This window comes from Vitis vinifera, chromosome 16 (assembly GCF_030704535.1).
Source record: "Vitis vinifera cultivar Pinot Noir 40024 chromosome 16, ASM3070453v1".
NCBI classification, from domain to species: domain Eukaryota; kingdom Viridiplantae; phylum Streptophyta; class Magnoliopsida; order Vitales; family Vitaceae; genus Vitis; species Vitis vinifera.
This window is the reverse complement of record NC_081820.1, coordinates 3,511,831-3,536,616: the sequence shown is the minus strand read 5'-3', so window position 1 is coordinate 3,536,616 and position 24,786 is coordinate 3,511,831. Positions and strand designations below refer to the sequence as shown.

General features: G+C 30.3%; 1 protein-coding gene and 1 long non-coding RNA gene across 2 annotated transcripts; one reads left to right on the top strand and one right to left on the bottom strand.

Annotated features, from left to right (window-relative positions):
- Nucleotides 1-574: 574 nt before the first annotated feature.
- On the top strand, nt 575-1,373 carry LOC100264862 (putative germin-like protein 2-1). Its single transcript, XM_002276720.4, has 2 exons — nt 575-704; nt 817-1,373. Exons 1-2 carry the CDS (start codon nt 575-577, stop codon nt 1,371-1,373), a joined length of 687 nt encoding a protein of 228 aa, XP_002276756.2.
- A 20,066-nt stretch (nt 1,374-21,439) lies between these two features.
- LOC104882053 (uncharacterized) lies at nt 21,440-21,759 on the bottom strand. The gene is made up of 2 exons (XR_009467936.1): nt 21,730-21,759; nt 21,440-21,627 (listed from the first exon to the last, which is right to left on the bottom strand). It is a non-coding gene; the product is annotated as an uncharacterized LOC104882053 (long non-coding RNA).
- Nucleotides 21,760-24,786: the final 3,027 nt, after the last annotated feature.

Here is a 24,786-nt window from a genome sequence, read left to right as displayed (position 1 = left end):
TAAACATCGTGGGTCCTTGGTGCTCGGTCTATGTCTGGCATCCCATCATCGATATAAATTAGCTTAATTTGTAGTGTCATAGCCGCCGCAGTGGGAATGTGTTAAATGAGTTGCAAAGTTTCTTAAATAAGTAGAACGAGACTTATATCCTTCCTTAGATCTCTTCTAATTGTATATCTAAGTTCTGGCAAAATATTAACATATTCTTCACCTGAAGCAGCCTGGTAGATTGCATGGGACGTGGTCAAAACTATTATATTATAGCAGAATAAAAGAACCAAAAACACACATCTTATATATCACAGACCTGTTAGCCGGCTAGAGATAACTCGAAGGTTATCCAAAATATTAATTAATACACAAAGTACCCCATCAATTAAGTAGCTTCTTTGTCAAATTTTGACTTTTGCTTAATTAATATTATGAGACTACTTCAAAGTTGGAACATGTCAGAGGCTCTTCATCTATAAATAGACAATCGGGTAGAAACTCTAGCTACCATAGCACTCCATTGTATAAGTAAAATTCCTTTCTCTTCCATCAGAGATTACTCGGAGAGAATTCATCGTATAACATGAAGAAGATGGGAGCTAGCACCCTTGCATACATTGTACTCTTGGCTATGGCATTTTCTGTTGCCTCTGCCTCTGACCCCAGTCCTCTTCAGGACTTCTGTGTAGCTGTTAATGATACTAACGACTCTGGTAAAATACTCATGCTCTCTCTATTATTCTTGTCCAGACATGATATATTCTCATCTATGTATACTGATCTTTCCAAGGCTACATCAGTCCTAATATAATTGGTGCTTTGCAGTGTTTGTGAATGGGAAATTCTGCAAGGATCCAAAGCTTGCAACGCCAAATGATTTCTTCTTTTCGGGGCTTCGTGTTCCAGGGAATACATCAAACAAACTTGGGTCGATGGTCACACCAGCAAACGTGGCACAGATACCTGGACTCAACACCCTTGGCGTTTCCCTCGCTCGGGTTGACTATGCGCCATACGGTCTCAACCCTCCCCACTCCCACCCGCGTGCCACAGAGATCCTCACTGTCTTGGAGGGCACACTTTATGTGGGCTTTGTCACCTCTAACCCTGACAACCGTCTCATCTCCAAGGTCCTTCACAAAGGAGACGTTTTCGTCTTCCCACAAGGTCTCATTCACTTCCAGCTCAATGTGGGAAAAACAAACGCAGTGGCCATTGCTTCATTGAGTAGCCAGAACCCAGGCGTGATCACCATTGCAAATGCAGTGTTTGGATCAAAGCCAGCAATATCAGCTGATGTTCTCACGAAGGCCTTCCAAGTGGATAAGAATGTGGTTAACTATCTTCAATCTCAGTTCTGGACTGACAACCACACCTACTAGGAGGAAACTCACCATGCAGATCCAGCTAATCATTATAATACCATAAATAGATTGTTTCAATATGCAACCATCAAGCTTTGCATATCCCTATGAAAATAATTATATTTAATTTTCATCATTCAGCTATCCAATGAATTTCCTTCTTTTTTTTCTCCTAAAGGCAAAGCTCCTGTACCATGATAACTAGTTATCAACTGAATTAATTCAAAAGGTTAAAAAGCAATAGTAATAATTTCTGGATAAAAAGAAGAAACTTTTATAAAATAAAAAAAATAAAAAGTATTATTTTATGCATCTAAAAATTACTTTCAAAAATTTTAAATTTTAAATTTTATAAAGCATTTGTAATTGCATATAAAGTATTTATCTCTAGTTAAATGCCAACAAAACAATGAAACAAAGGGTAGTGAGAAGGGAGGTAAGATTTCGAAGTTATGCACAAGTTCCAAAATAATTCATGTTATATACTCTCGAAAGATAATTAGACTTGTATGTACTCTAAAGTTGAAGGTATTACTCATTCAAATGAAATGCAATACATATATCATTAGAAAATGGTACCTCGTATTATCTTAGTTCAACTTAGATGTGCATAAGACAACAAACATTTCGGGATTACATAATATCATTTAAAATATGAAAATACCAATTATCATTTTCTATACATTTCAATGAGTACAAAAAACACAATTTTCCTTTTATAAGAATGAGGTTGATTAGGTTGAATAATTCAAATTAGACATCATATTTTATTGGAATTGGACCAAATATTTTTAAGTTTGGATCTTTTTAGCAACTTGATCTAATTTGTACCCTGAGAAAAGTTGAGTGGATGCCATTGGGATTTGTTAGTATATTTTTTGACAAGGTTTTCATACAAGGGATATGTATGAAAATATAAGATTTTGAAACCTCATCATCATATTGGATTGTCTTGAAGAGCATAATTTATTGAAGAGAGGTTTTAAATTTTAAATATTTCATACTATGAAGTCATTTCATATGTATAAGGCATTATAAAACTCTTCAATAATGAGAAAGATCTTTTGCATATTTGAACTTCTGCATAGGGTGTAATGATTTGATTTCTTATATACATTGATGCAATTACAACATGAATCATAAATAATAGTTGTGCTTTTTTTATATGCTTTAAAAAAAATTAAAAGTTTTGGTTAACAAATTATGTTGATTTATTTTGTTAATAATATTTTTAATAAATTATTTAAAAATGACTTAGATTGTAAATTATATAAATTTTAAATAAATTAAATCAATATATTAAATTAATACTTGAACTAATGAATTGTACATGCCAAATTCAACAATTAGTTGGCATATATATTAGAAGAATACAAAGTTATGTATATCTTATTATTCTGATTAAAAAATTTTGATATAATTATATAACAAATAATCTTAAAATGCAAGAGGGTTTTTTATTTTATTTTATTTTTCTATTTACATGTAACATATTTTAAAAAATAAATAAATAAAGAACTTGTATTTAAACACATTTTGTATTTTTATTTTTTAAAAACAAAGAAGTGATAGAAAAAAAATAAAAACAAACCATTTTTAAGGGAAATTCAACTATTTAAACATAAACTTCTCTCAGTTTTTGTCTCTTATATTAATGGAAAAATGCATTTAAACAATTAATTTGATTTCTAAATACTCTATTTACTTATGATTCATTATCAAAGAAATTGTAATCATTAATATTAGTTGAAATATTCTTTTAAAAATGAAAAAAAAAAAGGCCACAAATATATTGTTTTGCGGTGGTCTAAGCTACCATTTACTAGTTTGGATTGTTATTTCCTCTCTTCTGTTGTTTATATTTTGGTAACACCGAAACTTTTGAGTGTGGTGATTTTTGTTGAAATCCTAAGTTATTGATGAATGATACCCTCTAGTTTTATTACTAAAGAACTCGTTGTACCGATCAATTTTTATTAGTGGAAGATTTTAGTGGACCGTATCTTGTATTTTTTCTCTTCACATTAGAGGATTTGCTTCGTAAAAATTGTTGTACTCTTAATGTTTGTAGATTCTGTTAATTTATCTTGTTTGAATTATTCATTTAATATTGCTAAGTAGGCATATGCCTAGTTCCTTGTATAAAAGGAAAAAAGGATTTATTTGTTTTGTTTAGATTTGTTTCTTTGAGGAAGATTGCTAGTTTTTTCAACAAGTGATGATACAGCAACCTTATTTGGGAAATTTTTTAGCCCTAATTAAATGGAGGATTCGGGTAATAATAGTAATATTATTATCAAACTCACGACTACAAATTATTCAATTTGAAAGTCATGAATGAAGAATTTGCTTTGAGTATGAAGATAGTTTGTTAGGTGATATATAGTAGCAGACCATATAATTCGTCTAATAAGGATTGGGTAAAACTAAACAAAAACACAATTGGAAAGATTAGGCAATTGGTTGACTACAATGTATATCAATGTGTTACATATGAAACTAATGCTTATAAAGTGTGGAATACTCTACAGGAGTTGTATGAAAAGAATAATGCACAAGACAAAGCTTTTCTTAATTAAAAAAAAAAACCCTATTTTTTTGAAATATCATGATGAAACCTCTACTTTTGAGCACTTAAATGTTTTTCAAGGTATATCAAACCAATTGGATGCAACGGAAATTAATTTGGATGATGAGATTTATGTTATGTGTTTGATTGGTTTGTTGTCTGATGGTTGGGAGACTCTTATTGTTTATTTTTTTATTATACTCCAAACAATGCAGTCACTTTGAAAATAGTAAAAGAAAGCATGTTGATGAGAAAAACAACAAAAATGACTGAGATATATTGCATAGAGTCCAGTGTTGCTTACTAAAAGATGAGGTAGAAGCAATAGTAGAAATATGAATCATGGTAGTAGTGACAAGACATAAGGAACATCCAACTCAAGGAAAGAGATTAAGTGTTATCATTGTGGCAAGTTAGGACACACAAGAAGTTTCAATATAAAGTACTTGAAGGGAATAAATATAGAAAAAGGTGAGGAAAATAAAGGAGTCAATCTTGCAATTGTAGTTGTCATTGATGTTTATATTGTTTGTGATGATGGTAGCATTACTCTCACATGTTAGGATTCACGTTGGGTCGTAGACTTCAATGCTTTGCGTCATGTCACTTTGCTTCATGATGTTTTCTCCTCTTATACTAGTGGCTAGTTTTGTTATATGACGATGGGGAATGAGGTTGAGTGCAAAATTGATAGCATGAGAGATATCTATCTAAATATAAACATTGCTTAATTCTAAATTGTTTATGAAGAATAATGTGAGGCATGTTAATGAAATTCATCTTAATTTAATTTCCACTAGTTTATTTGATGACGAGGGTTATCACGACCACTTTGGTGAAGGAAACTGAATGCTCATAAAGGGGTATTTAGTAGTAGCTAGAGGAAGTAAATGTAATTCTCTTTATGTGACAGAGGCTACATCCTATGGAAGATGTAATTACAGTTGAAGATTCTTCCATTCAACTTTAGTACGTGCGCTTGGTCACTTGAGTCAGAATGGTATGTCCATTCTTTCTAAGAAGCATAATCTTCCTAGATTGAAATTTATAGATTTGAAGGTATGCACTTATTGTATGATAGGTAAACAACATAGGGTTGTATTTAAAAGTTTCTATTCATCTAGGAAACCAAATGGTTTAAATTTGGTCCATATTGATATTTGTTCCATGGATGCTATGAGTCTTCATAATACTCATTCTTATCTTACTTTCATTGATGATCATTCTAGAAAAGTGTGGGCTTATTATTTTTTTGGAAAAAAGAAAACAAGGACTAGGATCTAGATTTTTTCAAGCTCTTTGATGTTGTAGTTGAGTGGGAAACTAAAAGGAAGTTGAAGGACATGTGTGCAAATAATGGTAATGAATATAGAGGGTCATTTGTAGAGTAGGAAAAGGAAAAATTGCATTACAACCTCATATCAGTAAAAGCATTTTAGATTTTCTAGACAATTAAAAGAAACCAAGCAACTTCAACCAAATTTTAATTATCTAGCAAAATACTATAAAAATACTCAGCTCACAACATCATGATGAGGAATACCCTAATTTGTCAACCTAGCAAAAATGCATGAGCTTCAGTGAAGGCTTTCATTAAGAATGATTGAGAAGAATCTTTGATTGACCTTAAGAGAGTCTTTCTAGAAAAAAATTAAGAAACTAATGGAATTAGAAGTCAACCCTTACCATTTTAGAAGTCCAATAAGAGAATTGGTTGTAAGTTAGCAAATGAACCAACTAGAAACAATTTATGGCAAATCTTAGTATTTTGTATACAATTTATTAGTTGATTTTTGTTAGGTATCTTATATCCATCGAAATAGTTACTGTCACTTATCATTAAGTCTCTTATAATCAATTACAAGTCTAAATTTTCCCTTATTGATTTCATTCCTATTTCTAACCATAAAAGCTAATGTTTGTTGTTTTGTCTTGTCACTCCTAACTTAATTAATTCACTTATCTATTCTCTAAATTTTTTTTATATCTAACAAGGTGTTATATGCATTTTCGACCTTTTGAACTATGTTTCCAACTCATTTTCTCATTTTTTTTTATTTTTATCATTCATCATGAAGATTTGATAGGAATACACGAATCACCAAGGTTATCCAAATCAAACCCCTATTACAACCACATCACCATTATCCTCCGTCATTTGCAGAAATTTTCAATAAATATTAATAAGAAAATCATTTTTTTAATAATAATTGAAAATTTTGTAGTTCTGCATATGCTATTGACAAATATGAGAAGTTTTACCATTTACTTCATTTATTGGAATTAATTCTTCTCCATATAAATTTTTTTAATATCATGGTAAATGTTCATAATGAATAATTGTTATTAAAAACTAGTATATCATCTACTTGCACCCAAAAAAATTACAATATTTAAAGAAATTATCCATCTTTGGCTGCAATATTGTTAGTGCCTTTTTTAATCCAAATGCTAACACTAGCCATTTATAATGTCCCTTATGGGCATGAAAATTCCGTCCAAAGAATTGAATCTTTATCTAAAGTTTTATGCTCTAAGCGAAGACATTGAGATGGAATATCATATGCATGTAATACATTTAACAATTGATTTTAAGTTTTTGTTCTTGAACATCGTATCTTGATGTATTTTATGGAAAAATGACCTAATTAAGGATATAATGGATGTCTAAATATTTATGCATTTTAATAAGTTCTTTTTCTTTTCATGCCACAACCACGCCTTTAAATAAAACCAAAGCAATTGACTCATTTCTCTACTTTAATAAAATGGATTGTGGGTTTGTTTACTATGGGATATTCTTCTTTACTTGCTATAAACATTTATATTTAGAAATTGTGTTTGTCAATGTCAATTGCTATAAAAGATTAAAGACTTAAGGCATTGGGTAAAACTTAATATTTAATAGTTAATAACTTAAGTTGATTTTAAGTTAAATTATACTCAAGTTATTGACTTAAAACTTATTACTTATTTCTTACTTTAAATATTAAGGTTATTTAATAAAATTAATTTAATTTTTTTTAAATCATTAAATTGATATATTTATCCTCATAAATTATAAGTAGAGCAAAGGATGTTGAATGATAATGAAGGTTGTGGAGTAGGAAAATAAATTGTGTAGGTAATTATAACAAATAATGGTAATAAATTAAAATAAAGATATGAACTTAAGAATAAGTTAATTGTTTTTATTTATTAATTGAAGTTGTTTTTTACTTTTAATCATATCAATAAGTTGTTTTGTCAAACATACTTAATTTATTTACTGACTTAAATTAAGTTATTAAGTCACTTTAAGTTATTAAGTTGGTTTACTAAACACTCACTTAATATGTAGTTAAATGAACTAATTTGACTTTCTATTAAATTAGACTTAAGTTATTAACTTCAAACTTATTAATAAATTCTTGTTTCAAGTGTATATATATATATATATTTAGTTCCTAAAAAGTGTTAGAAAAAGAAAATAAAAGAAAACAAATATAAAATATTTTCCTTATTTGGTTATCAAGGAAAACAAAAGGAAATTAGAAATAAAAACACTAGCCATGGTGAATTAAGATTATGCATGGCTCAGGGAAAGTACTAATTGAGGGAAAAAAAATATTTTTCTTTATATTTATATTTAGATATTACAACAAGATGCGAGGAAAAAAAATATTTAAAAAAAAAAACCTTTACTAAAAGAATTTCCTTTGAATAAAAATAAAGAAGGTTTGAGAAAATTTTATTATATTCATCATCTACATTTTCTTTCATTCAAAAATTTCATACACTTCTTATGTGGTCTTATTGTTTTAAGTTACTTGGTTCTATTTATTTATATATTACTTTTATATATTTGTGTTTTTATTTAGGGAAAATTGTGTTTTGGACCTAGTTAGACCCAAAAATTAAGCTTTGGTCCATATAAGCTCACTATTTAAGCCCAAAACCTAGAAGAATTGTGAAAATTGAAAAGAATGATATAAATTTTTTATCTTTCCAAAAATGATATTTATTGACTATTAAAAAAAGAGTTAAAAAACATTAATTTAAATTTTGTTCATTTTGTAAACCTCAATAAAATTTAATTTAATTTAGTGATTTGGAAAAAAATACACCCTTTTCCAAAAAAATAAAAATAAATTATTATTATTATTATTATTATATTAATTTTTCATCATTCAGCTATGTAATAAATTTCATTTTTTTTCCTCGTAAAGGCAAAGCTCTTGTACCATGATAACTAATTATCATTGAATTAATTCAAAAGGTTAAAAGGTTGCTCTCTAGTAAATAATAATAACTTCTGGATAAAAAGAAGAAACTTCTATAAAATAATAAATAAATAAATAAATAAAAAGTATTAGTTTATGTATCTAAAAATTACTTTCAAAAATTTTAAAAGTCAAGACAGTAAAAGTTATTTAATACCTGATTTTTTACTTAATATCATTTTAAGTCCGGTAAGAGTCTTATATTTTATATAGAGGGTTTGGTGTTTGAATGCAACTCTTATTTTTTAATTTTTAAAAATAAAAATTTATATACAAATTATATAAGAACTCTTATATAAAAATAAGAAATTTACATTCTCTTCTTAAAATGCTTTTCAAAATTTTTAAATATATATGAGAAAATAAAAAAAATTTACTTTTTAAATTTTATAAAGCATTTGTTATTACATATAGAGTATTTATCTCTAGTTAAATGCCAACAAAACAATGAAACAAAGGGTAGTGAGAAGGGAGGTAAGATTTCGAAGTTATTCACAAGTTCCAAAATAATTCATGTTATAGACTCTCGAAAGATAATTAGACTTGTATGTACTCTAAAGTTGAAGGTATTACTCATTCAAATGAAATGCAATACATATATCATTAGAAAATGGTACCTCATATTATCTTAGTTCAACTTAGATGTGCATAAGACAACAAACATTTTGGGATTACATAATATCATTTAAAATATGAAAATGCCAATTATCATTTTCTATACATTTCAATGAGTACAAAAAACACAATTTTCCTTTTATAAGAATGAGGTTGATTAGGTTGAATAATTCAAATTAGACATCATATTTTATTGGACTTGGACCAAATATTTTTAAGGTTTGATTTTTTTTTTTTTTTTTTTAGCAATTTGATCTAATTCGTACCCTGAGAAAAGTTGAGTGGATGTCATTGGGGATTTGTTAGAATATTTTTTTTACAAGGTTTTCATACAAGGGATTTGTATGAAAATATAAGATTTCGAAACCTCTTCATATTAGCTTGTCTTCAAGAACATAATTTATTGAAGGGAGTTTTTAAATTTTAAATATTTCATTGTACTTTCAAGTCATTTAATATATATAAGGCATTATAAAACTCTTCAATAACGAGAAAGATCTTTTTGCATATTTGAACTTCTGCATAGGGTGTAATGATTTGATTTCTTATATAGCATTGATGCAATTACAACATGAATCATAAATAATAGTTGTGCTTTTTATATGCTTTTTTTTTTTTAAAAAAAAAAAAGCTTTGATTAACAAATTATGTTTTTGTTAATAATATTTTTAATAAATTATTTAAAAATAACTTCAATTGTAAATTATATAAATTTTAAATAAATTAAATCAATATATTAAATTAATACTTGAACTAATGAATTGTACATGCCAAATTCAACAATTAGTTGGCATATATATTAGAAGAATACAAAGTTATGTATATCTTATTATTCTGATTAAAAAATTCTGATATAATTATATAACAAATAATCTTAAAATGCAAGAGGGTTTTTTATTTTATTTTATTTTTCTATTTACATGTAACATATTTTTAAAAAATAAATAAAAAAAGAACTTGTATTTAAACACATTTTGTATTTTTATTTTTTAAAAACAAAAAAGTGATAGAAAAAAAAAACCATTTTTAAGGGAAATTCAACTATTTAAACATAAAATTCTGTCAATTTTTGTCTCTTATATTAATGGAAAAAATGCATTTAAACAATTAATTTGATTTCTAAATACACTATTTACTTATGATGCATTGTCAAAGAAATTTTAATCATTAATATTAGTTGAAATATTCTTTTCAAAATGAAAAAAAAATGCCCCAAATATATTATTTGTTTTGCCGTGGTCTGAGCTACGATTTACTAGTTTGGATTGCTATTTTCTCTCTTCTATTTTTTATATTTTTGTAAGACCGAAACTTTTGAGTGTGGTGATTTTTGTTGAAATATGAATGATAGCCTCTTGTTTTATTACTAAAGAACTCATTGTACCCGATCCATTTTTATTAGTGGAAGATTTGAGTGGACCATATCATGTATTTTTTCTCTTCACATTAGAGGATTTGCTTCATAAAAATTGTTGTAATCTTAATGTTTGTAGATTATGTTAATTTAAATTGTCTGAATTATTCATTTAATATTGCTAAGTATGCATATGCCTGGTTCCTTGCATAAAAGGAAAAAAGGATTTATTTGTTTTGTTTAGATTTGTTTCTATGAGGAATTGTTCTAAGATTGCTAGTTTTTTCAACAAGTAATGTTAGAGCCAAGTTATTTGGGGAATTTTTTAGCCCTAATTAAATAGAGGATTCATGTAATAATAATAATACTATGATCAAACTCACGGCTACAAATTATTCAATTTGAAAGTCATGAATGAAGAATTTGCTTTGAGTATGAAGATACTCTGTTAGGTGATAGTAGCAAACTAAATAATTCGTCTAATAAGGATTGGGTAAAACTAAACAAAAAGACAATTGGAAAGATTTGGCAATTAGTTGACTACAATGTATATCAATGTGTTACACATGAAACTAATGCTTATAAAGTGTGGAATACTCTACAGGAGTTGTATGAAAAGAATAATGCACAAGACAAACCTTTTCTTAATTAAAAAAAAAAAAACCTTATTTTTTTGAAATATCATGATGAAACCTCTACTTTTGAGCACTTAAATGTTTTTCAAGATATATTGAACTAATTGGATACAATGGAAATTAATTTGGATGATGAGATTTATGCTCTATGTTTGATTGGTTTGTTGTCTTATGGTTGGGAGACTCTTATTGTCTCTTTTATTTATTATACTCCAAACAATGTAGTCACTTTGAAAATAGTAAAAGAAATCATGATGAGAAAAATAATCAAAATGACTAAGATGTAATTGCATAGACTCAATTGTTGCTTACTTAAAGATGAGGTAGAAGCAATAGCAGAATATATGAATCATGGTAGTAGTGACAAGACATAAGGAACATTCAACTCAAGGAAAGAGATTAAGTGTTATCATTGTGGCAAGCTAGGACACACAAGAAGTTTCAATATAAAGTACTTGAAGGGAATAAATATAGAAAAAGGTAAGGAAAACAAAGGAGTCAATCTTGTAGTTGTAGTTGTCATTGATGTTTATATTGTTTGTGATGATGGTAGCATTAATCTCACATGTTAGGATTCATGCTAGGTCATAGACTTCAATGCTTTGCGTCATGTCACTTTGCTTCGTGATGTTTTCTCCTCTTATACTAGTGGCTAGTTTTGTTATATGAAGATGGAGAATGATGTTGAGTGCATAATTGCTAGCATGAGAGATATCTATCTAAATATAAATATTGCTTAATTATAAATTATTTATGAAGAATAATGTGAGGCATGTTAATGAAATTCATCTTAAATTAATTTCCATTAGTTTCTTTGATGACAAGGGTTATCACAACCACTTTGGAGAAGGAAAATGAAAGCTCATAAAGGGGCATTTACTAGTAGCTAGAGGAAGTAAATGTAATTCTCTTTATGTGACAGAGGCTACTTCCTACGGGAGAGGTAATTACAGTTGAAGATTCTTCCACTCAACTTTAGTACGTATGCTTGGTCACTTGAGTTAGAATGGTATGTCAATTCTTTCTAAGAAGCATAATCTTCCTAGATTGAAATTTATAGATTTGAAGGTATGCACTTATTGTATGATAGGTAAATAGCATAGGGTTGTATTTAAAAGTTTCTATTCATCTAGGAAACCAAATGGTTTAAATTTAATCCAAATTGATATTTGTTCCATGGATGTTATGAGTCTTTGTAGTACTCATTCTTATCTTACTTTCATTGATGATCATTCTAGAAAAGTGTGGGCTTATTATTTTTTTGGAAAAAAGAAAACAAGGAATAGGATCTAAATTTTTTTCAAGCTCCTTGATGTTGTAGTTGAGTGGGAAACTAAAAGGAAGTTGAAATACATGTGTGCAAATAATGGTAACGAATATAGAGGGCCATTTGTAGAGTAGGAAAAGGAAAAATTGCATTACAACCTCATATCAGTAAAAGCATTTTAGATTTTCTAGACAAGTTAAAAGAAACCAAATAACTTCAACCAAATTTTAATTATCTAGCAAAATACTATGTTGAGAAGAATACCCTAATTTGTCAACCTAGCAAAATGTATGAGCTTCGTTGAAGGCTTTCACTAAGATTGACCGAGAAGAATCTTTGATTGACCTCAAGAGTCTCTAGAAAAAAATTAAGAAACTAATGGAATTAGAAGTCAACCCTTACAACTTTAGAAGTCTAATAAGAGAATTGTTTGTAAGTTAACAAATGAACCAACTAGAAACAATTTATGGCAAATCTTAGCATTTTGTATACAATTTATTAGTTGATTTTTGTTAGGTATCTTATATCCATCGAAATAGTTATGGTCACTTATCATTAAGTCTCTTATAATCAATTACAAGTCTAGATTTTCCCCTATTGATTTCATTCCTATTTCTAACCATAAAATCCAATGTTGTTTTGTCTTATCACTCCTAACTTAAGTAATTCACTTATCTATTTTCTAAATTTTTTTATATCTAACAAGGTGTAATATGCGTTTTCAACCTTTTGAACTATGTTTCCAATTCATTTTATCAATTTTTTTTCATTTTATCATTCATCATGAAGATTTGATAGGAATATACGAATCACCAAGGTTATCCAAATACCCCTATTACAGCCACATCACCATTATCCTCCATCATTTGCAGAAATTTTCAATAAATATTAATAAGAAAATCATTTTTTTAATAATAATTGAAAATTTTGTAGTTCTACATATTCTATTGACAAATATGAGAAGTTGAACCATTTACTTCATTTATTGGAATTAATTCTTCTTCATATAAAATATTTTTAATCTCACGGTAAATGTTCATAATGAATAATTGTTATTAAAAACTAGTACATCATCTACATGCACCAAAAAAAAATTATAATATTTAAAGAAATTATCCATTTTGGGTGCAATATTGTTGGTGCCTTTTCTAAATCCAAATGCTAATACTAGCCATTTGTAATGTCCCTTATAGGCATGAAAATTCCGTCCAAAGTATTGAATCTTTATCTAAAATTTTGTACTCTAAGCAAAGACATTGCGATGGAATATCATATGCATCTAAAATATTTTACAATTGATTTTAAGTTTTGGTTCTTGAACATCATATCTTGATGTATTTTATAGAAAAATGTACGTAATTAAGGATATAATGGATGTCTAAATATTTATGCTTTTTAATAAGTTCTTTTTCCTTTCATGCCACAACCACGCTCTTAAATAAAACCAAAGCAATTGACTCATTTTTCTGGTTTGAATATCCAATAAAATGGATTCTTCTTGACTTGCTATAAACATTTATATTTAGAAATTGTGTTTGTCAATGTCAATTGCTGCAAAAGATTAAAGACTTAGGGCCTGGGTAAAACTTAATATTTGATAGTTAATAACTTAAGTTAACTTTAAGTTAGATTCTATTCGAGTTATTGACTTAAAATTTATTACTTAATTCTTACTTTAAGTATTAAAACTATTTAATAAAATTAATTTAAAATTTATTCTAAATTATTAAATTGACATATTTATCCTCATAAATTATAAGTAGAGCAAAAGATGTTGAATAACAATGAAGGTCGTGGAGTAGTAAAAGAAATTGTGTATGTAATTATAACAAATAATGGTTAAAAGATAAAATAAAACTATGGATTTAAGAATAAGTTAATTGTTTTCATTTATTAATTAAAGTTGTTTTCTACTTTTAGTCATATCATTAAATTGTTTTATCAAACATACTTAATTTATGTTATGACTTAAATTAAGTTATTAAGTCACTTTAAGTTATTAAATTGGTTTACTAAACACTCACTTAATATGTAGTTAAATGAACTAATTTGACTTTCTATCAAATTAGACTTAAGTTATTAACTTAAAACTTATTAATAAATTCTTGTTTCAAGTGTATATATATTTAGTTCCTAAAAAGTGTTAGACAAAGAACATAAAAGAAAACAAATATAAAATATTTTCCTTATTTGGTTATCAAAGAAAACAAAAGGAAATTAGAAATAAAAACACTATCCATGGTGAATTAAGATTATGCATGGCTCATGGAAAGTACTAATTAAGGAAAAAAAACATTTTTCTTTATATTTATATTTAGATATTACGATGTGAGGAAAAAAACCTCTACTAAAAGATTTTTCTTTTAATTTCCTTCGAAGAAAAATAAAGAAAGTTTGAGAAAATTTTATTATATTCATCATCTACATTTCTTTCATTCAAAAATTTCATGCACTTCTTATGTGGTCTTATTTTTTTTTTACCTTGATCTGAATTGTTGCTCTTATAATCGCTCTCATACCATAAATGTATGTATGAGTGTTAGAAAAGAATTTAAATTTTATTGTCAAGAGAAAATGATTAATGGGTACAACTTCCAAGCACCCATATTGACCAAAAGGACTCGAAAACCACCCACTTGACACCCATACACTAGTGGAGGCATATTCCAATTTTCCAACGAGGCAACTACCAAAAACTTTAGCCACGTGTAAATCTTGAACAAGTAGGTCCCACCACGTCAATCACTTAGCCATGTCTAAGCAAGCCAGTTGTTTTTAAGTTGATTTTGAAAAAATAAAATAAAATAAAATTTTAAAATATTTTTTAAAAGAATGAAGTTTTAAAAAAATAGAGAAGAATTCGATAATAAATTGACTTTTTTAAACACGATTGTAATTATTTTTTCAAAAAATAACTTTCAATCGATATCTTCAAAAATATTTTAGGTGGTCTCGAATTTAAAAAAGATTTTTTTTTTTTTTTAAAGAATAATTGGTGTTTTTAAAATCCCTAAGAAACTTGCCATTTGTTTTTAGAACCAAACATTTTCCCAAGCATTTGAGGTTATTTACCAAAATGAATTAAAAAAATTTCTTAATCATTAGATTAATATATCTATCCTAAACAAGGAAGAAAGATAAATTTTAAAAATAATTATTTTTATTCATTATGTTAATTTATTTTTAAAAACAATTTAGCTTATGATATTAATTTATTTTATAAAACATATTTATATACTTCATGACTTCATTTTCATGTTAAAGTGTTATTTAGATTCACTTTTGTTAAGTCAAGAATTCTTTTTTAAGCTCCACAAAAGCTTTTTATATGTTGGGTTAATTTTGTTAAAAAAAAAAAAAATTCCTATGAAAAATAAAAAAAAAATGTTATTTTTTATAAAAACTTTATTTTAACTTATAAGATAAGTTATCTAATAAAAAAACTAAACTTTCCATGTCATAAGCCATTAAAAGCCAAAATTTCCATATCATAAGCCATAAATTTGATTTTAAAAAGTCGTTATTTGGTAATATACTCTTGTTTTATTCATAGTAAAGTCATAGTAGCGCAACAGGAGCACAAGGAGATATTCGACTCACAAACATGGCAAGAGTAGCACTAACACTCAGTACTTAAACATGGTAACTGATCAAACTATATTCATATTAAAGCGAGCAGGGTGTCTTCCTCATGGAGTGGTGATACCTGCAGAAACCAATAATCAAGTCAATTACATCACCAGAGCAAGTGCATTAATTAACCATCATCATCAATTAATCAATAATGGCCTCCAATTAAAATATGAACAAAGCTAACTTACTCCCACACTTGAATTTTCGAGGAACTGTCCTTCCACACCCTTCAATTTTCTTAACCGCTTTGGGAACACCAAGGACTTCAATGATGGCGGCGGTCTTGGTACTGACGTAGGGGCACACACACTCAACATGGCTCACTCGAACGCGCTGGCAGCAGTCTGCGGATGGGTTTTGTCCGTATAGCACTGGCCTGCAAGCGTTAACCAGCAGGTTCCTCTCCTCTTTGCACTGGCTGGGACTCGTGTCTGCGCTCGCCATGTGATTATTCCCCCGAATGCATACTAAGACTGCAGCCACCAGCACCAGTGAAAGTGCTCAGGCACGGATTTAGCAAGAATAAGGAGTTTATTCTATTCACTGCATGATTGTACAGTACATCAATAGCTATATATATATATTACAGCATCTAACTAATCTAACCATCTATCTAATCTAACCACTTTCTAACTCAGCATAACAGCATCTGTTAGAGAAGACTCAGCATAACCGCATCTGTTATGGAGGAGAAGAATCAGCTACTGACATGGGTGTTTGTCTATCATCCCCCCGCAAGCTGACAGGTCTTGGGACAACAGAGAGACGAGTACTGTGGTGAAAGCATAGGGCCAAAATTTGGATGGAAGGGTAGCTGTGTAAAGAAGAGTGAGCCCGGTTTCTACAACATGGCGCATTTTGCGTTCTACTCGGCCATTTTGTTCAGGTGTATAAGGGCAGGAAAATCTATGGAGTATACCATGAAGAGATAAAAATTTGGTAAGGGCAATGAACTCTCCACCATGATCTGTTTGAAGGCATTTAATGGTCTTTTGAAATTGGTTTTCAACAAGAGTTTTAAATTGGACAAAAGTGGAGTGAACCTGATCCTTGGTGGGGAGCAAATAGAACCATACAAACCTAGAGTAATCATCCATGAGCAACAGAAAATACCGGGCACCTGTGGAGGAAGGAACAGGTGCTGGTCCCCACAAGTCTGCATGGATGAGTTCAAGAGGAGAGGAGGCCCGGGAAGTGGACAAAGAAAAAGGAACTTTGTGACTTTTGGCACAACAACAAGCATTGCAAACATCAACTGTTTTATTTGAGTTATGTGAAATATTACATGTATGAAAAATTTTCTGAAGTATTACAACAGAAGGGTGGCCAAATCGTTGATGCCACAACATAGTAGTGGGCTGAGTTTTTGTGAGAAATACTTGATGTTTAGGACTGGCAGTAGGTGAACTGATAGATGAGGTAGGAAACTTGTAGAGTCCACGTTCAAGTTGGCCTTGGAGGAGAGTCACTTTGGTGTCCTTGTCCTTGACAAAAAACGAAGAAGGATGAAATTCCAGAATGGTATTATTGTCAGTACAAAATTTTGACACACTGATGAGATTTGAAGTGAGTTGTGGAACATGGAGCACATTATGTAAGACAAAGGGTTTGGCAGAAGTGTGGAGAAAGGAATGACCAACTTGGGTTATGGGTAGAGACTTACCATTGCCAACCATCACAGAGTCAGTACCATTGTAGGGAGTACCATTGTGGATATTAGCAGCCGTGTGGGAGAGATGGTGGGTGGCGCCTGAATCCAAAAACCAAGAGTCCATTGATGCTGGGGAAGGTGCTGCCATCATAGCTTGAGCAGGAGGAGTGAGACCAATTTGAGAGGTTGATGAGGCTGGTGCACGTGGCCCTTGATAATTCACATCAAATCTGCGATAACAAGAGAGGACCATGTGCCCAAACTTGCCACATAACTGACACTGTGGTCGGTTATTTGTCCGGGATCGATTATTGTTGAATCGGTTAGGGCGATATCCTTAAGGATATTGCTGCCGTGAATCTGGAAGAGTGTCAGGTCGTATGGTTGGCATGAACGACTGAGGTGGTTTCCCTTGAGAGGGTTTGTTGGACTGTGACCTTCGTGGTCTGTTATGAGTTGCAAAATTGGCAATGAGGAGGTCTTCTTCAGTAGCCGTGGTTTGAAGATGCAGCCTCTATTCATGAGTCAAAAGGATGCTATGTACTGCATGAAGCTGAATGTCATCATCTCTAGCAGTGAGAGAAGCCACGATGGGGTTGTATTCAGCCCCTAGTCCACTCAGTAATTGAAGGATTTGATCCTTTTCTGGCACTGGTTCTCCAATAGCTGCCAGACTATCAGAGATGTGTTTGAGTTTTTGGATGTATTCCATCATGGTGAGAGAGCCTTTTTTGGTTGTTTGAAAAGCAAGTCTCAACTGCATTGTTCTTGCTTTGGTGGAAGCAGAAAAGCTTCGTTGGAGGGCCGTCCATGCTTCATGGGATGTTTGTAGCCCAACAATTTGACCCATAACATCTGGGGTGAGAGAGGAGTAGATCCAACTCAGGATCATACGGTCATATCTCCTCCAAACCAGAAAATCTGGGTTCACTTCACCGGTGGATATTGTTTTTGGAGGACATGGTCTCAGACCTTCAATATGGTCCTCAAATCCATTGGCATATATCACATTTTCCATTTGTGTATGCCAAAGGATACGATTATCTCTATCTAGTTTGATAGGAAGAGGATGATTCAACATGCTCATGTTCAGGGTAGGGGTTACCTGAGAAGAGACAATCTCCGGCATGGTCTGTGTTGATGAAGCCATCGGAGTAGGTACAGAATGTTCTTGAAGTGAGTAAGCAAAGATCAGAAGAAAGTTGCAACAGAAAGTGTTGCTGGAGATTTCTTAATTGTCTTGCTGGGAGAGAAATCATAGAAAAAAAAAATTCAGGAGCCTATGGCTCTGATACCATGAAAGTGCTCAGGCACGGATTTAGCAAGAATAAGGAGTTTATTCTATTCACTGCATGATTGTACAGTACATCAATAGCTATATATATATATATTACAGCATCTAACTAATCTAACCACTTTCTAACTCAGCATAACAGCATCTGTTAGAGAAGACTCAGCATAACCGCATCTGTTATGGAGGAGAAGAATCAGCTACTGACATGGGTGTTTGTCTATCAACCAGAACCGCCTCATGCTTCTCGTCATTTTTTTCCCCACTAGTTCAAAACATTCCTGAGGAGCAGCTGAAATATATAGAAATGAGTTGAGTACCCAAGTGGCCGTGTCCATTCCTTTGTGCACAAAGTCTATGGCATTTTCTTACAATATGTGTTATTGGGGTTAAGCCGAAGATACAATGTGTATTGCTTTTTTAGTTTTGGGTTGGTTGGAGCCCATCAACATGGTGGAGGATGCCATTTTCTTACAATTATCACTTTGAAGAACATTCCAAGTGTATTCTTTGTGGGAAAATTTATGTCAATGCGTTAGGTCGTGGTTAATTCTGTTCCAAAATTCCAGATAAATGCTCTATGGGACCCAAGCCAGTGACTTGGTGAGGTTTCTGAAGGAACTCATGCTTACGTTTCGCTTATTTTTTTCATTATGTGTATTGATCAGTGCTTTGACTAGATTATTAGGAAAATCTATCAGAGCTCTTCTGGTATGCACCCTGCACAAGAGAACCTGAAAGCAATAAAAAATATTGGGAATTCAATCCATCTCGGGTAGACGAACAGTAAGATGTACTAGTAATACTTTGAACTTGCAATGTAGTTTTGGCAAAAACTTATGTGGAAAACCCTAAATGGGAAAATCTTGGATAAAGGAGAAGGAAATCCACCATATTAAAATATTAGGATAAGAGGGGAAAGGTGTGAGTGGCTATGGCAGCAGCATAATCATCATAATCCTAAAACTATATATATATATATATATATATATATATATATATATATATATATATAGATAGATAGATATGTGAGAGTAATTAACAAAGTAAGTCCAAACTATAAAATTGGGTCAACCACAAACCCCCCAAAAATCTCATAATTATAGTTTCATTATATATGTCACACCCGAACTTTTCAGATCGGACCAAATAGAATTCGAATTACCAAATTCTAACAATTTAGTCTTGATGAAATTGTTTCTTGGTTGATTTCCACTTAGTTGAACAGAGAGGAAAGGTCGTCAGCCAATAGTTCAGTCACAATGAGCTTTCAATAAGTGATAAAAATCTAACTTGGTAAATTGTTGGATGACTTGATTGCACTGGTTGGGGAATTTCTATTGCACATTTTCTCATCTCCATCAATTTCATAACCTGAGGTCATCATATTCCAAGAGATGACATCTCTTTCATTGATTGAATTGAAATTTTCTATTGATTTATCAGGTTGCCAACATTTTTTAATACATGTAAACAAATGCCCTTGCCAGAGATGAGTCCAATTCAAACTAAATAACTTCTTCACTGCGAAATTGAATGTGAGCTTCTTCAATGGTACTACACTACACTTGGAATTCATGGGGAAAAAATGAAGATTTAAGCACCATGGGAACACCCAATTGCTTTTTTCACCTCCAAACTATGCAAATCATTTACTTTCTAATACAGCAAAAAAGCTTGACGCCCCCTGCCAATGTCCTAAAACTCAATTCTCTCGCCAGTAGGAACTCATCAAACCCAGCAGTGAGCTAGGCCCAACAGTGAAGACCAAAAGCTATTAATGAATGTTCCATCAAAGCAATGTTCTTACTGACCATGTTAAGTTTACTTTTGGTAATACCAAAGTTTCACCATTTTTTTTTTCATGCATGTAAGTAGTATACTATTTAAATTGACTTTTGATAAATCAAGAATTTTTTTTAAAGTTCAATAAAAACTTTTATATATGTTTAATTAATTTTATTTATAAAAAAGGGTTTACAAACGTAGAAAAAACCTTAATATGGAAGTTAGCTTGAGTTCCATATGTTGAATAAAACTTTAGCATGAATTCCTTATGGTTAATAAACCTTAATATGGGTTTTTATAAGTCACCTTTTTCTTTTATTTTGTTTTTTTTTTTTTTGAAGTTCAATGAGAGACTTATAGAAGTTTGAATAATTTTGCTAAACAACTTATGATTTAAGAAAAAAGAACTTTCATAGAGAAGATAGAAAAATACCTTTTTTTTGTTTGGAATAAAACTCTCCTTTAACTTATAACATAAGTTAATCTAATTAAAAACTAAAATTTTAATGTTATAAGTAATTAAAAAGTTAAGGTCTTATTTGGTAACTATTTTTTGAAATATTTATGAAAAACGCTTTTTGAGAATAGTTTTTGACAATCATTCTCTAATGTTTTATAAAACAAAAGTCTGTTTGAAAACTTGAAATTTTTTTTAACTTATTTTCAATATTTTTAAATATATTTTAAAAATGATTTTTATATCTAGTGATTTTAAAAAAAAAAATCATTTTACATCTTTGTATAATTATTTTTAAAAACAATTCTCAAAAAATAAGTAAAAATAACTAAAATCAATTAAAAAATGTTATCTGAAAACACTTTATTTTTTATTTTTAACGAAAACAGTTTTTTAGTTGTCAAACATGTTTTCCTATTTTTATGTTTTAAACAATAAAAAACTATTCTCAAAAATAGTTTTCAAAGAGACTTTAAAATTTCCATATCATAATCCATCAATTTGATTTTAAAAAGTCAAAGTTATTTGGTAATAGACTAACAATATATCCACCAATAGAAAATACAAGAAACATGCTATTCTCTCTAGTTTTATTCATAGTAAAGTCATACTAGCACAACAGGAGCACAAGGAGATATTCGACTCACAAACATGGCAAGAGTAGGACTGACACTCAGTATTTCAACATGGTAACTCAAACGATATTCATATTAAACAGAGTAGGGTTTCTTCCTCATGGAGTAGTGATACCTGCAGAAAGCAACAATCAAGTTAATCAAAAACAATGATATTAACCATCATGATCTATCATCAATGGCCTCCAAAATATGAAAAAAGGCATAGAGAACTTACTCCCACACTTGAAATTGTGAGGAATTGCCCTTCCACACCCTTCAATTTTCTTAATGAGCTTGTTAAGACCATAGGCTCGAACGATGGAAGCGACCTTGGGAGAGACATAGGGGCATATACACTCAACATGGGTAACTCGAATACGCTGGCAGCAGTTTGCAGATGGGTTTTGCCCATAGAGCATTGGCCGGCACGCGTTACCAGCGAGTTTCCTCTCCTCTTTGCACTCGGTGGGGCTCATGTCTGCGCTCGCCAAGTGAATATTCCCCCAGATGCATACTAAGACTGAAACCACCAGCACCAGAACTGCCCTCATGCTTCTCATCATTTTTTGCCCACACAATCACAAAACATTGAGAAGCAGCTGAAATTTATAGAAATGAGTTGGGTACTCAAGTGGCCGTGTCCATTACTATGAGCATGAAGTCTATTGCCATCCACAAAACTTAGGTTATTGGGGTTAAGCTGAGGATACAATATGTGTATTACTTTTTTAGTTTTGGGTTGGTTGGATCCCGTCAACATGGTAGAGGATGTCATTTTCTTGCAATTATTAATTTGAAGAACATTCAAAATGTATTCTTTGTGGGGAAATAGGTCCTAATTAGATGTCCCATAATTGAAGCCAAATGCGCCATGGGACCCAAGCCAGTGACTTGGGTGCTTATGTTTCGGTTATTTTTCCATTATGTGTATTGAGTACTTGACGGGATTATTAGGAAAATCTATCAGAGTTTGTCTGGTATGTGCCTTGTACAAGAAAACCTGAAAACAATAAAAAAATATCTTGGGCATTCAATCCATCTTGGGTAGACAAACAGTAAGATGTACTGGTTATACTTTGAACTTTGCACTGTGATTTTACCCTATATGGCAAAAACTTAGTCCTGATGAACTTGTTTCTTGGTTGATTTCCACTTGATTATACACAAAGGAAAAGTCGTCATCCAACAGTTCAGTCACAATGAGCTTCACCAGATAAAAATCTAACTTGGTGGATTTTTGGATGACTTGATTGCTCTGTGTTGGGGATTTCTATTGCAATACATTTTCTGATCTCCATGCATTCCATAACCTGAGGTTATCATATTCCAAGAGATGACATTTTTTTCATTGATTGAAGTGAAATTTTCTCTTGATTTATGAGGTCGTTCACATTTTTTTTTTACATGTAAACCAATGCACTAGCTAGAGATGGTTCCAATTCAAACTATATAACTTCTTCGTAACGAAATGGAGCGTGAGCTAATTCTTCCATTGTAATACACTACACTTGGACTTCATGGGGAAAAAAACAAATATTTAGGCCGTTTTTGGTAATTGTTTTCGAAAACAATTTTTTGTTTTTTAAAATTAAAAAATAAAAATAAAAAGCACTACATATAAAAGTTGTTTTTGAAACGTAGTAAAAAAACATAGAAAATAGGCTAAAAATATTGTAAATTATCAAAGAGACATTTGTTTAATAAAAATCAGAGAATACTTTTTAAAAATTACTTTTCAGAACTATTTTTAAAAACAATTACCAAACATGGCCTAAGACTTTGTTTGGAAATTGTTTTTGAAAATAGTTTTTGAAAACTTTTCTCTAATGTTTTGTAGAACAAAAGTTTATTTAGAAACATGAAATATTTTTAATCTATTTTCTATGTTTTAAAATATGATTTAAAAATAACTTTTACATATGGTATTTTATTTTTAATCATTCTCCATATTTATATAATTATGTTTAAAATAATCGTTAAAAAATAAATAAAAACAATTGAAAATAATTAAAATATGAACGTGTTTTCTATAATCAATGTTAGGGTGTATAGTATGGTTGATTGTGATCTATTAGGAATGACTTGGAGGTAAATGTATATATGGTTGATCGTGATCCCATGATCGAGGGTATGCAAAACACAAACTCTAACCACCAACGCAACTTGTCCTTAGATATTTTAAGTGACATATATTAATTATATACTATATATATGATTGGGCCATTTAAAACTTTTTCCGAAACTAATAAAATATAAAAATTGTTATAAAATGAAAAACAAGATAACGAAATATAAATTGTAAAGAGGATTTAGATGAGAGAAAAAAAGAATGAGAGAAAGAATATCAAATGACTTTTTTACTTGGAGAATAGTCCTTACCCAAGGTATGAGAAGCCTTTTATATAGGCTTCACCATATGAACTCTCATTACTCATCTTTAAGATGAGCAAATGGAAGTTCATAAATGAACTTCAATATTTCTTTGGATAAATTGATTAAAGGGGATGAAAACATCCCAAATTTGTAAAACCATCCTCCCCCATTTTGGAACTTGAAGAGTAACCCATTTTTTATATAATACCCTTCAATAATTTCATTATTTACATATATGTTTTAAAAGAAAGGGTTGCTTTTGCAAAAATAAAAAAATAAAAATAAATAAAAAAAAGAGGGGATTTTTGTCCAAAATGAGTATTTTTTTTTAGGTTGAAAAAATATGAAGGGTTAGTTTTCCAAAGTGGAGAAGATTTTGTCCCTTTTAATCAGTTATCCCTATTTCTTTCAATGTGGTCATTCACCACTTATTTACAACACTCCCCCTTAGATAACCACCATATTAAAAGAATATGTCTCATTAAAACCTTGCTAGTAAAAAACTCTATGGGAAAAACTATCAAAGGAAAAAAAAAGTACAACATTCTTATACTTTAAGTTATTCTTGATCTGTTAGGACTGCCTCATTAAAAACCTTATCAGTAAAACCTAGTGGAATAAAACTTAGACAAAAGAAAAAAAAGAGTATAGTACACTAACATTCTTTTATAAGCATATTCCCCCTTATGTCAATATCCTTGAGTTGACACATTCCAATCTTGTGTATTAACTTCTTGAATGTTGAGGTTGGCAATGACTTTGTGAATAAATTTTCTAGATTATCACTTAAGCATATTTGTTGAACACCAATTTCACCACTCTTTTGGAGTTCATGTGTGAAAGAATTTTGGTGAAAAGTTTTTAGTTCTATCTCTTTTAATATAACCCCCTTTTATTTGTGCAATTTATGCAACATTAT

Bases quoted from the DNA above. Each gene is read 5' to 3' on its own strand.
- LOC100264862 (XM_002276720.4), top strand. From the start codon at position 575: ATGAAGAAGATGGGAGCTAGCACCCTTGCATACATTGTACTCTTGGCT. The intron at 705-816 runs GTAAAATACTCA...GGTGCTTTGCAG, and splicing joins TAATGATACTAACGACTCTG to TGTTTGTGAATGGGAAATTC.